Source organism: Anomaloglossus baeobatrachus, chromosome 1 (assembly GCF_048569485.1).
Source record: "Anomaloglossus baeobatrachus isolate aAnoBae1 chromosome 1, aAnoBae1.hap1, whole genome shotgun sequence".
In the NCBI taxonomy this organism is placed as follows: domain Eukaryota; kingdom Metazoa; phylum Chordata; class Amphibia; order Anura; family Aromobatidae; genus Anomaloglossus; species Anomaloglossus baeobatrachus.
The window spans coordinates 152092484-152110350 of NC_134353.1; the positions used below are offsets into that span (position 1 = coordinate 152092484).

General features: G+C 45.7%; 1 protein-coding gene across 4 annotated transcripts in view; it reads left to right on the top strand.

Moving 5' to 3' along the window:
* LOC142290654 (EF-hand calcium-binding domain-containing protein 6-like) overlaps positions 1 to 17867 on the top strand; it is a 483996-nt gene that overhangs the window by 19941 nt on the left and 446188 nt on the right. For all 4 annotated transcript variants that reach the window (XM_075334657.1, XM_075334633.1, XM_075334650.1 and 1 more), the window contains exon 2: positions 1615 to 1914. In XM_075334657.1, coding sequence (XP_075190772.1) covers positions 1615 to 1914 — 300 coding nt within the window. The remainder of the gene's footprint in view (positions 1 to 1614; positions 1915 to 17867) is intronic.

Sequence of the window (17867 nt, forward strand, 5' to 3'; positions counted from 1 at the left end):
GCTATTGTTTAAAGGGTTTGACCAAAACTGATATTGTTGGTGTACTATTAGGATAGGTTATCAACATCAAATCGATGGTGGGCCACTGATCAACTGTTACCAGGTTTGGCAGCACCTGGAAGAATACAGCTCTATGGAGTCAGGATACTGACAGCTGAGTGCTTTTATGATTAAAATTGCTACTTACCTTTAAAATATGAAGCTATTAACAATCAATTGGAAAACGACAACATTTTTTAGCATGTGAACGCAGTCACCATGCCATTTGAATTTATGGAGAATGTGTTATTTGGGAATTTGCAAGGAAAGGTCAAGTGATATTTGCATGTAGCTGTAGAGTGGTCCCCCAGAATCATTACTGGTGGGCCCTTGGCACCTAAGACTGACACTCGATGACCACAATAAAGAAAATCTGTCAGCAGGCTTTTGCTATGTTAGCGGAAAACATCATGCTGCAAGGGTTAAAACATAGCATTCAGTGATGCCTGTCTTGTCACAGTCCTATCTGTTGTTTATTTGCTATGTTTATTTAAAGGTAATCTGTCACCAAGTATTTCTCTTATAAGCTGCGGCCACCACCAGTGAGCCCTTATATACAGCATTTTAGAATGCTGCATATAATTGCCCAGGCCGCGCTGTATAACATAAAAAAGAGCTTTATTATACTCCCCTAGGGGGTGGTCCGGTCCGTTGGGCATCGCTGGTCTCGGGTCTGGTGCCTCCTCTATCCTGTACAGTTGCTGTTCTCCTTCTCAGCCCCGTGTGGATGACGCATCCTACGTCATCCACACAGAAGCTGCCATTGCGTTCCTGCACATGCGCACTTTGATCTTGCTGAGAGCAGATCAAAGTATTGTAGAGCGCATGCGCAGGTGATCTTTCCTCTTTCCGCTGGACCTCTCGAGGTTACCTCAGGGTTTCCTGACTGGCCCTAGCACGTCTTCTCTCACTTGAACCCTTATCTCTAATGATTCCCTTTCGATACTTCTCCCCTTTTCTCTTTCCCTTTATTTGCCACTCCTCCCTTCCACTACCTTAACCCTATCTTATATAACATCTAATCTAAAAATAACTTGCAGATCGCAGCACTTTGATATTGCGAAGAGCAGATCAAAGTATTGTAGTGCACATGCATGGGCGATCTTTTTCCTTTCGTCACGCCGCTGGGCCTCTCGAGGTTACCTCAAGGTTCCCTGACTGGCCCTATCACCAAGACCCCGTCTTCTCACACTAGAACCCTATTCTTTAATGGTCCCCTTTCAAGCCTTTCCTCCCTGTTCTCTTTCCCGCCATCTGCCACTCCTCTTTTCCACTACCTTAAGCCTACCTAATCTTATCTACCATCTAATCTAAAATGAACTTGCCGCTAGATGGCAGCCGTTGGTACAAACATATACATCCTATAATATTCAACAGTCTATAAAACATAGTATATGTACTTGGTGCGGCGCAACCCCCTTCTACAATAGAAAGAAATGACTTTCATTCCAAAATGACATCTGGCCTCGACTACCTAATACCATATCTGGCTATTGGCTTCCTAATATTTAGTAAGCATTTAATATGTATGACCGTGATACAGAATATTTAAGTTTTTTTCTTTATATCTTCCAGATTGCAAAATGTCTAGTCATCTTCTATCACCACCTCGATCCTCAATGCCTCGACTGCCCATCATTGAACATCCATTGTCCCGCCTTGGTGACCCAGAAATGTTGTCGTTAAGAGGATTTTCTAGGACTGATCCTGCATATCATAGGGAAGAAGTACCCCAAACCAGAAGGAGTATGCAAACAGCGTTGTCCTCTTACAGAGACAGAAGTCTACCACTTACACTTTTAAAACCTAATATTCCAGAAGGTGTACAGGTGACCATTGCAAATGACCAAAACAGAACAAGACTCCCCATATTTGGTAAGTTTACATGTGACCTATGTTATTATTGCCCCATTTATTCCATGGCACTTTACATGTGAAAAGTGGCATACATCATAAAAACAAGTACAATGAGCTCATGAACACTACCAGGCACAGACAGGTACAGGAGGAGAGAGGATCCTGCCCGCAAGGTCTCACAGTCTACAAGTGCTAGATCAGACTTTCACTAAACTTTTAATATACAGTTAGGTCCAGAAATATTTGGACAAGTCTTGACATTTGAAATGTTTACAAAACTATACTCAAGATATAGTGATATAATGGGCTAAAACCAGCACGGTGGCTCATTGGTTAGCACTGTTGCTTTGGAGCGCTGGGGTCCTGGGTTCAAATCCCACTACGGATAACATCTGCATGGAGTTTGTATGTTCTCCCCATCCTTGGATGGGTTTCCGCTCACAAGCTAAAGACATAATGTTAGAGTAAATAGATTGTGAGCCCCAAGGGGACAGTGATGATCAGTCTGGTAAGCGCTGTGGAATTATTAGTGCTGTATACGGTAAATGAATAAAAGTAATAAAAAAAAAAACCTTAGTGACCCCACCAAACTTATTAAATATACCTGTTTCACTTTATGTGGCAATAACTTTGCAATGTTTTAAGATAATCCAGTGATTTTTGAGATTGTTTTTTCATGACCTATTATATTTTATGGTAATGGTAAATGTAGTTTGTTTTGTTTTGTGTTTATTTATAAAAATATCAGAAAATAAAAAAAAAATTAGCAATTTTCAAACTTTAGCCCACATAGTCACACCGTACAAAATCATTGAATCGTAGTTTTAATTTTTCTTTCATAAATCAATAGTATACATGAAAATGCGCAATTTTGTAATATATCTTATTAGACAAATTTGCTTCTTTCTCCTCCTGGACTGCTCTTTCATTCAGAAAATTCTCTGAAGTCGAGGTAAAATCTGTATTCAGTGAAGACTTTCCTATTACTGAGAGGAGATAGCAGCTGGTACTGTTGAGAATCTGTGTAGATAGAAGAGGGAGGAGCTAGAGACATAGCTCCGCCCCTTCTACCTACATTTTGAACATTTGAATTTTTATGTCCTTAAATCAGAGAGTTATGTCACACAAAACAGCTAATAAACATTTCCCACATGTCTACTCTACATCAATTTTTGAAACATCTTTTTTTTGTTAGGAATAGTGATGGACGGACCCGGACTGTAAAAGTCTGGATAAGTGCAGTTTCAAATGCACCAGGGTGCCGGGCTCAGGCCCGGAGTTCTCAATGAACTCTGGCTAAAGATCCAGATCTGGCAACTTGGGAAAAACAATAAATAAAAAATAAAGCAAGCGCACTATACTTATGGAGTCTCTGGCGTGGCTGTAACCGCTTCCGGACTGGTCGCTTTTTTTCAAGACCGGACATGAGCCTCATACATATTCACTGCTTCCCCTTCCCACCTGCAGTCCTTGCGTCTGTGATTGGTTGCTGCCAGACTCAACTCCAGCCTGTGGGACAGCGTCTGACTGCAACCAATCACAGCCGCCTCCTCCTCCTCTTCTTCCTTCTTTCTTCTTCCTTCTTCCTTCTTCTCCCGACGGTTTCTCTGGTGTCTTGGATCACCATAGGCAGACTTGGCATCGACCACCTGTGTGCTGAATCATAGGCAGGCTAGCAAGAGTTAATCTCTGCTAGTCTGCTTGTTAGGTTCCTTTGATCACATGTGGTGAGGAGGCCAATCACATCAGCTCACATTCTATTTAAGCTGGATAAAACCTTCTATCCAGTCCATGCCAGCTATAGATTCTATGTTGGTCTGTGGTATACTAGATTCTCTGGTGAAAATTGTGTTTTGTTTTTTATTTCTTTTTGAACGTTCACCCTTGTTGTTTTGTGTTTCCTCCTGAATATCTTATTGGCTTCACCTTCGTGTATGCGCACTGAGAGAGTTTTGGCTTTTTTCTTTGTCTGTCTATATCTGTAACTTTCATCACACTCCTGTTCCATCTCTCCAGAGGGGGAGGGTTAAACATCATGGCTAGTCAAGAGCAGGGCCAGTAAGGAGACTCAGGCATCCCCACCATTAGTGGTAACCCTAAAAATAAGAATAGGGATAGAATAGAGTCCCCTAGCTTTAGGGACAGCTTAGGGGCCCCGGTTCCCTGCTATCCTAGAGTCATTGTTACAATATGAGCATACAACAAAATTCACATTTCCAAAAATACCGTGTTATACTTTTTTTTGCCCCGAAAAAAGCACTAGGGCTCATTTTCGGGGTCGGTCTTATTCTTGGAGAAATATGTTTGGGGGTAAGTTTATGGTAGGCCTAACTGTTAGCACAGAAGAGAATTTTACATGCATAGTCTGAAGAAGCATGACATTTTCCTAGGTCAGGGGTGACTGAGTCCAGATTGAATTTCAGCATGTACAATATGCAAGCACAAAACTCTATCCTCCTTTGAAAAACAGGCTGCTGGATGCTTATTTTTAGAATTGGTGCTGGTTAAATGATCTGGTCACGAGACGCAATTTGCCTGGAGAAATTACACGTCAATTCTAAAGATGCCCAGCAACTAAATACAGTGTAATCTCTCCAAAAGACCACTTTTTTTTTGGAAGATCATGCCTCTATCCACATCAAATTTCCTGAGAACTTTTCAGTTATCCAGTGTACTACATATTACATATCCAAGTGGCCCACTTGTTAGAAGACCATATTTCAATGCAGTTTTGGATAGTCATCTCAAATATCATTGCATAAGGAAATTTTTATCAAATCAGTGTCTACCAAAGTGGGGTATGAACTTGTCAGCAAATACAGTGAACTAAGCATATTTATGAATCATGATATTTAAAAAAAAAAAAAGTTGAAATTGCAAAAAAAAAAACCCTGCAAAAGGAAGAAAAATACTACCCTTTTGCCATTAAAAACATTTTTTGTGTAAGAAAACAAAAGTAAAATAAAAAAAAGTATAGATACCATAATTGGTATAGCTGCATCTGCGATGACCAGAACAGTAAAACTGTCACACTATTTAATTCCTATAGTGCCCACCACCGGAAAAAAAAAATAAAAAAAGAACACTGACAAAATGCTGTTTTTTCATCACACCAGCATACAACACGTGGAATGTAATGTACAGTAATAAAAAAAAGTTGTATTTTAAGAAAAATGGTATCAATGGAAACGTCAATTCAGCTAACAAAAAAACAAGATCCCATTCAGCTTTATCGGTGGAAAAATAAAAAGTTATACCTTTCCAACTAAGATGATGCAAAACAAAAGTTTTTTGGTTGATGTGAAAAACATGTAAAAGATATAAATTTTTTACGCTGTAATTGCACTGAACCGAACACGTAATCACTTTTAGTTTAAGGTGAACAGCATAAACAAAAAAAAAAAGGAAACAAATAATTATGTGTTTTGTTCATTCTGCCTCCCAATAATCTTAATAGAAAGTGATAAAAAAATGTTATGTCCCAGGACAATATTACAATAGTCTCTTGTCTTTTTAGACATGCACAAAAGTGTGGTCAAACAAAAACATCTAAATGGCCCTTATGAAAAGTTCACATACCCTGATGATTTTGGCTTGGTAACATGCACAAAAGTTGACACAAAGGAGTTTGAATGGGTAATAAAGGTCACATCCTCACCTGTGACCTGTTTGCTTGTAATCAGTATCTTTGCATAAAAGCTGAGTGAGTTTCTGGGATCCAGACAAATTTTTCATCTTTCATCCAGCCACTGACATTTCTAGATTGTGAGTCATTGCTAAAGCAAAAGAATTGTCAATGGATCTACTGGAAAAAATAGTTGAACTGCATAAAACAAGAAAGGGATACAAAAAGATATCCAAGGAATTAATAATGATGCCAGTCAGCAGTGTTCAAACTGTGATTAACAAATGGAAAAATAAGAATTACTACCGTATATACTGGCGTATAAGACGACTTTTTACCCCCTTAAAATAATGGCTACAGTGGGGGGTCGTCTTATACGCCGGATATACGGGGAGGGGGGGGGGTGTATGTACAATGCAGCGTCCAGGGGAGGTGGGGGCAGCAGCTCTGGAGCACAGGGGAACGCTGCGGCCTGCATCCTTTGATCTCCTGCACCCGCTCATATAATATGCACAGCCGCTGTCCATCTCCAATGGTGCTGAAATCGCACGCAGTGAGGGGCTGGAGCAGCGGTGCATATTATATGAGCCTGCGTCCCAGTGTGATCGCACATGTCCCCCATGTGTTAGATTTGGCCCCCAGGCTGCTGCTCATTCTAAAATAAAAAAGCTTTACTTACCCCCTGCAGCGTTTCTCCGTGTCCCTGCTTCCACTGTGATCAGGCAGGCAGAGATCTCAGCCTGCTGTGCCGATCACATGACCGCACTGACAACCAGGAAGTGGAGGAACAGAAGCACGGAGCCAGACAGGAGATAAGGAAAGAGGGTTTTATTTTACTTTGGGCAGCAGCCTAGGGGCCATATCTGACACAGGGGGACTTGTGCGATCTATAGGGGCCATGGGCAGCACTATGGGGGCGATATCTGACACAGGGGGACTTGTGCCCATTATGGGCCCCGGTGAGCTGCTTCTAACCCCCCAGATGTATGCCCTGCCAATCCCCCCCCGCCGAGCCGCGGGTGCAGGCCCCACAGAGCAGCAGAGTTGTGTGTATTTGTCTGTATGTAGCAGAGTTGTATGTGTTTGTCTGTATGTAGCAGAGTTGTATGTGTTTGTCTGTATGTAGCAGAGTTGCATGTGTTTGTCTGTATGTAGCAGAGTTGCATGTGTTTGTCTGTATGTAGCAGAGTTGTATGTGTTTGTCTGTATGTAGCAGAGTTGTATGTGTTTGTCTGTATGTAGCAGAGTTGTATGTGTTTGTCTGTATGTAGCAGAGTTGTATGTGTTTGTCTGTATGCAGCAGAGTTGTATGTGTTTGTCTGTATGTAGCAGAGTTGTGTGTGTTTGTCTGTTTGTAGCAGAGTTGTATGTGTTTGTCTGTATGCAGCAGAGTTGTATGTGTTTGTCTGTATGCAGCAGAGTTGTATGTGTTTGTCTGTATGTAGCAGAGTTGTATGTGTTTGTCTGTATGTAGCAGAGTTGTATGTGTTTGTCTGTATGTAGCAGAGTTGTATGTGTTTGTCTGTATGTAGCAGAGTTGTATGTGTTTGTCTGTATGCAGCAGAGTTGTATGTGTTTGTCTGTATGTAGCAGAGTTGTATGTTTGTCTGTTTGTAGCAGAGTTGTGTGTGTTTGTCTGTTTGTAGCAGAGTTGTGTGTGTTTGTCTGTTTGTAGCAGAGTTGTGTGTGTTTGTCTGTATGTAGCAGAGTTGTATGTGTTTGTCTGTATGCAGCAGAGTTGTATGTGTTTGTCTGTATGTAGCAGAGTTGTATGTTTGTCTGTTTGTAGCAGAGTTGTGTGTGTTTGTCTGTTTGTAGCAGAGTTGTGTGTGTTTGTCTGTAGCAGAGTTGTGTGTGTCTGTTTGTAGCAGAGTGTAGTACCATTGTTTCAGTCCAGTTGTGGCTTTATACAGCAGGGAGGAGCATTCCTTGCTGTACTAAGTGAACATTGGAGCGATTGATCTGTCAATGGCCCTTTAAAAACATATTGTACGGCTCTCGCGGAATTAAAATTAACATGTTGCAATCAAAGCAGACTTTTTTTCATTTGGGAGCGGGCTAGTCTTATACAGTGAGTATATCCCAAATTCTATATTTTTAGGGCAGAAGTTGGGGGTCGTCTTATACGCCCAGTCGTCTTATACGCCGGCATATATGGTACTTACCGGTAATGATGTTTCCAGGAGCCAACATGACAGCACGGTAGGAGTTGCTCCTTTGACCTTTACAGGGACAGGAAACGCAAGAGTTTAAAAGCCCCTCCCCATCCCCCTTTCCTCAGTGTTTTTTAAAGTACCACACCAGGATGGGAGATAACACCATTTTATTAATGCAGAACGCACAACACACGGTACATAATCAGACGGGAGGGAAATAAGCGTGCTGTCATGTTGGCTCCTGGAAACATCATTACCGGTAAGTAGTAATTCTTATTTTCCAGGACGCCACATGACAGCACGGTAGGAGAATGCCAAAGTAATCCCTATGAGGGGGGGACCACAGCCTGCAAAGCCCTGCTACTGAACAACATGTGCTGATCGTTGAGAAGGCCCAGTTTATAATGCTTACAAAACGTGTGGGGACCCGACCACGTTGCCGTACGACAAATCAGATCCAAGGAAACCCCCACCCTCTCCGCCCAAGAAGTGGACAGAGCCCTGGCGGAGTGTGCCCCAATGCGAGTTGGGAGGTCCCGACCCGCGGACTGGTAAGTAGCTGAAACAGCGGACCTAACCTACCGAGACAGTTGTCTTAGACACCGTCTTCCCTCGGCACTTTCCCGCAATTTGCACCAAGAGGGCAGAAGCTATGCGCCAGCTCTGGTAGCCTCTAACTATGCCAGAACTGCTCGTCTGACGTCCAAGAGCGAAGGAGCTCTGCCTGTTGGGACTGAGAATAAACGAGGTAGACAGCTTACACTACAGCGACCAGAGACAGTGAGACATGCCCGAAATGGGTTAATGAACATTCTGAACACCGCAACTATAGAATAGAAGTTAAAGTCCTTAACAGCCTATGAATAAACCACAGCCCGATAGAATGACCACCGGCTAGATCAAGAATAAACATGTCCGAGCTTAATAAACCAGGTCAGTACGGACATCAGCTCTCCGAGGTTCAAACGATTACCCCTGGTCACAGACCAGCCCACCGTACCGCCAGAGTTCATATCCTGGCTCCAGAAGCCCAAGATGACAAGGCATAAACTACTGGACCTCGAGTAATGAGAAGGACCATCATGAACCAAAGACGTGAAGAGTTGGAGTCCAGAAGGCACGTCGACCGATATTAGCAAGCCAAGTACATCATCCGACCACTTGAAGGAAGCATTGTTCCCAAGATGCAGATGCCAAGGACAGCGGGGTATGGAATCTGGATGGGAGGAAGCGTCCCAGAAAATGTAGGTGGCCAACCTCATAGATATACTGTATACAGTATATATATTGGAATTTAAAGAAGTGGTTTGCCATATCCGTGGCAGCAAACACAGGAGACTAGTGTTGCCCTGAGCTGGCGGAAAGAAAACCACTACCACCTGGGTAGACTACCCAACCAGAAATGCACTATACTCCATTAGCCTGTAAGTACCACTATATCGGACACTAGCGTAAACATACCACACAGTCTTCCATAGTGACCAGGGAACATCCTCCAGAGGAGTGAGGGCCTCCAATAATCACAGAGTGATAGTTCATTTGACAGTGGTGAGACCCTGGATGTTTTCTCGTGAGAACAGCGAGCCTATGAGGGAGACTATGGAGTTCCCTGCCACAAGAGGCTGGAAAACCTCACAGGTTATTTACGAGATTCTGGATGTTGAACAATGGCCAGAAAACCAGTCCAATTGCCATCAAAGGACCTGTCACAGTAAAACGGGCTATTACCATGATTGGCTACATTCAGTTCTTTCCACCATAGGATGAACTCGATAACATTTCTCTTTAGTCATAAGTTATAAATGAAAGACCAGAGCTAAGCAATTAAGCACCGCTGAATACTACTGATTAGAAAAGAAGGACCGTAGCTGAACTCAGATTCCAGGTCTGAGCCATAATAAGGAGAAAACTAGGCCAACTCAAACATGACAGCCTATTACGGCTAAGCCAAGTGCCGTTCCAGAAGTGTGAGGCCCCTCTAACCAAAGCCGATGCGAGAGACCCAATGCGAAGTATGCAACCCGAGGCGCAAGGGACGAGGCCACTGCAAGGCCAAAGGCGCAGAGGCGCAAGGCCAAAGGCGCAGAGGCATAAGGTCCAAGGCGCAGAAGCGCAAGGCCCAAGGCGCAGAAGCGCAAGGCCCAAGGCGCAGAGGCGCAAGGCCCAAGGTGCAGAGGTACAGAAGCGCAAGGCGCAGAGGCGCAAGGCCCAATGCCAGACACGCAAGGCCAGAACAGGAAGCGCAAGGCGTAAGTCCGGAAGCGCAAGGCCAGAGGCGCAAGGCACAAGGCCAGAGGCGCAAAGCCAGAGGCGCAAGGCCAGAGGCCAGAGGCGCAAGGCAGAGGCACAAGGCATAAAGCCAGAGGCACAAGGCGCAATGCCAGACACGCAAGGCCGGAACATGAAGCGCAAGGCGCAAGCCCCAAGTCGCAAGGCACAATGCCAGAGGTGCAAGGCACAATGCCAGAGGCGCAAGGCCAGTGGCGCAAATGCCAGAGGCGCAAGGCCGGAGGCGCAAGGCCAGAGGCACAAGCGCAATGCCAGAGGTGCAAGGCCAGAGGCACAAGGCGCAACGCCAGAGGCGCAAGGCCAGAGGTACAAGGCGCAATGCCATAGGCACAAGACCAGAGGCACAAGGCGCAATGTCAGACGCACAATGCCAGAAGCATGAAGCGTAATGCGCAAGCCCGGAGGCACAAGCCCGGAGGCACAAGGCACAATCCCAGAGGAACAAGGCACAAGCCCAGAGGCACAAGGCACAAGCCCAAAGGCACAAGGCACAAGCCCAGAGGCACCAGGCACAAGCCCAGAGGCACCAGGCACAAGCCCAGAGGCACAAGGCACAAGCCCAGAGGCACAAGGCACAAGCCCCGAGGCACAAGGCACAAGCCCAGAGGCACAAGCCTTGAGGCACAAGCCCAGAGGCATAAGCCTAGAGGCACAAGGCACAAGCCCAGAGGCACAAGGCACAAGCCCAAAGGCACAAGGCACAAGCCCAGATGTACAAGCTTAGAGACACAAGGCACAAGCCCAGAGGCACAAGGCACAAGCCCAGAGGCACAAGCCCAGAGACACAAGGCACAAGCCCAGAGGCACAAGCCTAGAGACACAAGGCACAAGCCCAGAGGCACAAGCCTAGAGACACAAGGCACAAGCCCAGAGGCACAAGCCTAGAGACACAAGGCACAAGCCCAGAGGCACAAGCCTAGAGACACAAGACACAAGCCCTGAGGCACAAGCCTAGAGACACAAGGCACAAGCCCAGAGGCACAAGCCTAAAAGGCACAAGGCCAGAGGCACAAGCCTAGAGGCACAAGCCACAAGGCCAGAGGCACAAGCCTAGAGGCACAAGCCACAAGCCCAGAGGCACAAGCCTAGAGGCACAAGCCACGAGCCCAGAGGCACAAGCCTAGAGGCACAAGGCACAAGCCCAGAGGCACACGCCTAGAGACACAAGGCACAAGCTCAGAGGCACAAGCCTAGAGACACAAGGCACAAGCCCAGAGGCCCAAGCCTAGAGGCCCAAGCCTAGAGGCACAAGGCAGAAGCCCAAAGGCACAAGCCTAGAGGCACAAGGCACAAGCTTAGAGGCACAAGCCTAGAGGCACAAGGCCCAAGCCCAGAGGCCCAAGGCACAAGCCCAGAGGCCCAAAGCCAGTGAAGCCAAGCCATTAAAGGCAAGGCTGAGAAACAGTAAGACCAGAGACGTCAAGCAGTGAGGCCTTGACAGTCCCAAGGCGTCAAGCTAGCGTGTGGTCAGAGCTGTGTGGCGTGTGGGCTGAGGCCAAACCCATGAGGCGCGATGCCGGAGCCCCAAGTTGTGAGGTACGAGCCAGGAGGCGCGAGGCCGGAGCCAGGAGGTGCGAGGCCCCAGGAGGCCAGAGCAGTGAGGCGTGAGCCAGAGTCATCACGAGGCCAGAACCCTGAGGCGCGAGGCCAGAGTTGTGAGGCCCGATCAGAGTTACCCCTAAGAGTGTAATTCACCTGTGAACTTCAGGATACACCTACTGCATGAGTGGTATCCTAAATGCCAAATTAGTCACACCTGAACCAATTAACTCACCCTGAGGTTCAGCTGGAGGGCAAGTTCCAATACGAGATAATGTGTTATATCCACAATTTTCCCTCCTATAGAAGGAGTAAATCAGACAGAACCTGGTCTGGTGAGATAATAGTGGAATCAAATGTGTTATTAAACCACAACAGGAGGATCCACACAAGGTTCCATCAACAGGTAAATTCTGAACTTAAACATGAGGTCTGCTGAGCCCAGCAAAACATGAGGCAGCAACCTCACCATGAAGCATAATCTACTTAGAAAGTTCCAAGGCTAAATTTCCAATTTTAGTGCAGGACTCTGACAGATGTGAATGACAGACTGCACACTTTTTTATTCTGGCCGACTTCCTCTGAACTTTTTTAGGGATAGTGCCGGTGCGTGCCGTGGAAGAATCCTAAACGGAAGGGGAGACTGAATCAGGCTCTACCCACACCACTACAGGTCAGATTCCTGACGCACCTGCACTTACGTGACCCTGGGACTCGTCAGGGGGGCTAGCATCAGACCTGTCACCTTCATCCATTGTAATAAGCAGTGAGCAGGTCGTTATACAGAAACACACAGAATGCATATTTCCCCGTTCCCAAGGTTTGATACCTGTTTGGGCGACGACAGGGCCCGTTCCCGCCTCCAGTGTTCCGACCCGGATCACACGCCGCCTTCCTGGGCGCCGCCATATTCCGACCAGGAAATGCGGAAGACTTTGCGCTGCACATGCATCAGCGTGTCAGGCTGGAACGCATGGCGTGCGCACACCCGGAAGTGCCACATGGCCGCGGCAAACAGCGGGATGCCGAGAGCCCTCACCTGAGGGAAGCGGCTTTTGCCGGGAACTCCTGCTCCACCGGCCGGCTGAGGGACCTCTCCTTTAGAGGTGTCGGCCAGGGGCTGCTTGACAGGCCGGAAGGAGAGAGCAAGCCCCCCCCTGATCCGCCTGGACCCCGTACATCCCGACGGTAAGACTTGCGTCCGTCCTGTACAGGGACAGGAAAAACACTGAGGAAAGGGGGATGGGGAGGGGCTTTTAAACTCTTGCGTTTCCTGTCCCTGTAAAGGTCAAAGGAGCAACTCCTACCGTGCTGTCATGTGGCGTCCTGGAAATCAGGGGTTTTGTAAAACCAAACCACGATCAGGTAGACCAACAAAAATTTCGGCCACAACTGCCAGGAAAATTGTTCGGGATGCAAAGAAAAACCCACAAAAAATACAGGACTCACTGAAAACTAGCGGTATGGCTGTTTCAAGATGCACAATAAGAAGGCACTTGAAGAGTAATGGGCTGCATGGTCGAGTTGCCAGAAGAAAGCCATTACTGTGCAAATGCCACAAAGTATCTCGCCTACAATACACCAAACAGCGCAGAGACAAGCCTCCAAACTTCTGGAACAAGGTAATTTGGTGTGATGAGACCAACATCCAACTTTTTGACCACACCTAATAAATGTTACATTTGGAGAGGTGTCAACAAGGTCTATGATGAAAGGAACACGATTCCTACTGTGAAGCACGCAGGTGAATCGCTGATGATGTGGGGATGTGTGAGCTACAAAGGCACAGGAAACTTGGTCAAAGTTGAAGGAAATATGAATGCAGCACGTTATCAGCAAATACTGGAGGCAAATTTGCACTCATCAGCCCGGAAGCTGCGCATGGGACGTACTTGGAAATTCCAACAGGACAACGATCTACAACACAAGGCCATGTTGATCTGTCATCTACATACTTTCAGATGCTACAGCAGAACAAAGTGAAGGTTCTGGAGTGGCCATCTCAGTCTCCTGACCTCAATATCATTGAGCCACTCTGGGGAGACCTCAAGCGCGCAGTTCATGCAACAAAGCCCAGGAATTTACAGGAACTGGAGGCTTTTTGCGAAGAGAAATGGGCAGCTTTACCATCTGAGAAAATAAAGAGCCTCATCCGCAACTACCACTAAAGACTTCAAGCTGTCATTGATGTTAGAGGGGGCAATACATGGTATTAAGAACATGGGGAATTTGAACTTTTGATCAGGGTCATTTGGATGTTTTTGGTTGTCATTCTGATTTAAAAAGAGAAAACACAGTAGTTTGACAATAAATGGCTTCACCCAACCACTACTGGGGCCGCAAAGGTGCGTACACATTACTGGGGCCACTGAGGGGCATACACATTACTGGAGTCAGTGGGGAACATACACATTACTGGGGCCAGTGGTGGGCATAGACATTACTGGGGCCAGTGGGTGGCATAAACATTACTAGGACCAGTGGGGGGCATATACATACTGGGGAATGCTGGGGCCTGGGGGCATACATATTACTAGGGGTATACATACAGTCATATGAAAAAGTTTGGGCACCCCTATTAATGTTAACCTTTTTTCTTTATAATAATTTGGGTTTTTGCAACAGCTATTTCAGTTTCATATATCTAATAACTGATGGACTCAGATATATTTGTGGATTGAAATGAGGTTTATTGTACTAACAGAAAATGTGCAATCAGGATTTAAACAAAATTTGACCGGTGCAAAAGTATGGGCACCGCAACATAAAAGTGACATTAATATTTTGTAGAGCCTCCTTTTGCAAAAATAACAGCCTCTAGCGTTTCCTGTAGCTTTTAATGAGTTCCTGGATCCTGGATGAAGGTATATTTGACCATTACTGTTTACAAAACTATTCCAGTTCAGTTAAGTTTGATGGTCGCCGAGCATGGACAGCACGCTTCAAATCATCCCACAGATGTCCAATGATATTCAGGTCTGGGGACTGGGATGGCCATTCCAGAACATTGTAATTGTTCCTCTGCATGAATGCCTGAGTAGATTTGGAGCGGTGTTTTGGATCATTGTCTTGCTGAAATATCCATCCCCTGCGTAACTTCAACTTCGTCAATGATTCTTGCACATTATTGTCAAGAATCTGCTGATACTGAGTTGAATCCATGCGACCCTCAACTTTAACAAGATTGGCCACACAGCCCCAAAGCATGATGGAACCTCCACCAAATTTTACTGTAGGTAGCAAGTGCTTTTCTTGGAATGCCGTGTTTTTTTGCCTCCATACATAACACCTTTTTGTATGACCAAACAACTCAATCTTTGTTTCATCAGTCCACAGAACCTTCTTCCAAAATATAACTGGGTTGTCCAAATGTTCTTTTGCATACCTCAGGCGACTCTGTTTGTTGCGTGCTTGCAGAAACGGCTTCTTTTGCATCACTCTCCATACAGCTTCTCCTTGTGCAAAGTGCGCTGTATTGTTGACCGATGCACATTGACACCATCTGCAGCAAGATGAAGCTGCAGGTCTTTGGAGGTGGTCTGTGGATTGTCCTTGACTGTTCTCACCATTCTTCTTCTCTGCCTTTCTGATATTTTTCTTGGCCTGCGACTTCTGGGCTTAACAAGAACTGTACCCGTGTTCTTCCATTTCCTTACTATGATCCTCACAGTGGAAACTGACAGTTTAAATCTCTGAGACAACTTTTTGTATCCTTCCCCTGAACAACTATGTTGAATAATCTTTGATTTCATTTGAGAGTTGTTTTGAGGATCCCATGATGCCACTCTTCATAGGAGATTCAAATAGGAGATTCAAATAGGAGAACAACTTGCAATTGGCTACCTTAAATACCTTTTCTCATGATTGGGTACACCTGCATATGAAGTTCAAAGCTCAATGAGGTTACAAAACCAATTTAGTGCTTCAGTAACAAGTAGTTAGGAGTGTTCAAATCAAGAAATTGATGATAAGGGTTCTCTCTCTCTCTCACTCTCTCTCGCTCTCACCAAACGTTTGGACACACCTTCTCATTCAAAGAGTTTTCTTTATTTTCATGACTCTGAAAATTGTAGATTCACATTGAAGGCATCAAAACTATGAATTAACACATGTGGAATGAAATACTTAACAAAAAGTGTGAAACAGCTGATAATATGTCTTATATTCTAGGTTCTTCAAAGTAGCCACCTTTTGCTTTGATTATTGCTTTGCACACTCTTCGCATTCTCTTGATGAGCTTCAAGAGGTAGTCACCGGAAATGGTCTACCAACAGTCTTGATGGAGTTCCCAGAGATGCTTAGAACTTGTTGGCCCTTTTGCCTTCAGTCTGCGGTCCAGCTCACCCCAAACCATCTCGATTGGGTTTGGTCTGGTGACTGTGGAGGCCAGGTCATCTGGGATAGCACCCATCACTCTCCTTCTTAGTCAAATAGCCCTTACACAGCCTGGAGGTGTGTTTGGGTCATTGTCCTGTTGAAAAATAAATGATGGTCCAACTAAACGCAAACCGGATGGAATAGCATGCTGCTGGAAGATGCTGTGGTAGCCATGCTAATTCAGTATGCCTTCAATTTTTGAATAAATCCCCAACAGTGTCACCAGCAAAGCACCCCCACACCATCACACCTCCTCCTCCATGCTTCACGGTGGGAACCAGGCATGTAGAGTCCATCCATTCACCTTTTCTGCGTCACACAAAGTCACGGTGGTTGGATCCAAAGATCTCATCAGACCAAAGCACAGATTTCCACTGGTCTAATGTCCATTCCTTGTGTTCTTTAGCCCAAACAAGTCTCTTCTGCTTGTTGCCTGTCCTTAGCAGTGGTTTCCTAGCAGCTATTTTACCATGAACGCCTGCTGCACAAAGTCTCCTCTTAACAGTTGTTCTAGAGATGTGTCTGCTGCTAGAACTCTGTTTGGCATTGACCTGGTCTCTAATCTGAGCTGCTGTTAACCTGCCATTTCTGAGGCTGGTGACTAGGATAAACTTATCCTTCGCAGCACAGGTGACTCTTGGTCTTCCTTTCCTGGGGCGGTCCTCATGTGAGCCAGTTTCTTTGTAGCGTTTGATAGTTATTGCCACTGCACTTGGGCACACTTTAAAAGTTTTCCCAATTTTTCGGACTGACTGACCTTCATCTCTTAAAGTAATGATGGCCACTCGTTTTTCTTTACTTAGCTGCTTTTTTCTTGCCATAATACAAATTCTAAGGGCCGCTTTACACGTTACGATATCGCTAAAGCGATGTCGTTGGGGTCACGGAATTTGTGATGCACATCCGGCCGCTTTAGCGATGTCGTTGCGTGTGACACCTATGAGCGATTTTGAATCGTTGCAAAAACTTTCAAAATCGCTAATCGGTGACATGGGGGTCCATTCCCAATTATCGTTACAGCTGCAGGTACGATGTTGTTCCTTGTCCCCGAAGCAGCTCACATCGCTATGTGTGACACCACAGGAATGAGGAACCTCACCTTACCTGCGTCCGCCGGCAATGAGGAAGGAAGGAGGTGGGCGGGATGTTACGTCCCGCTCATCTCCGCCCCTCCACTTCTATTGGCCGGCCGCTTAGTGACGTCGCGGTGACGCCAAACGCACCTCCAACTTGAGGGAGGGATTGTTCGGCAGTCCCAGCAACGTCGCTGAACAGGTATGTGCGTGTGATGCTGCCATAGCGATAATGTTCGCTACGGCAGCGATCACCACATATCGGCCATACGACGGGGACGGGTGCTATCTCGCTCGACATCGCTAGCAATTGACTATCCGCTGACACGGTCCTCCCTTCCCCCCCAGTCCTCTCTTATACTTTCCGACACCTCCCGTGGCGATCAGTGGGTCCATTATTTCATATCTGTAGATCCCCCACCCCTATGATACATTGCTTTTCATTAAGCACAGGTAGGGACTTCATATTTATCCCTGTGGTACCTGATCCTTAGATGATCTAACGGGACTTCCTGCGATTCCCCTGTAGATGCCCTCCTGGTGTCCTTCTCAAATCTTCTTAGGTACATTATTGTTTACCTAGAGGTGGTTTTTACTATCACATCCACTATGGCCTTACCTCTATGACCTACGACTATTTGTTATCTATTGGGCATAGGTAGAATTATAGATGCATTAGTGTTCATTATCTTTTTTCCGTTTATTGTCTTCCCTTTGGTATTCACTGTTTAATACAGGTTTTTGTATCTGGGCCTTACTCTCTTTCTTTGATAATTATCATTGGTGCATCTATTTTCCCTATCTTCTACAGCTCAACTACTCTTCCATCCAGAAGTCCCCTTCTTCTCTGTAGTATCACCTACAGACGACTAAAAGGGACCTTTTGTGACTCTGTTGTAATCGCCCTCCATT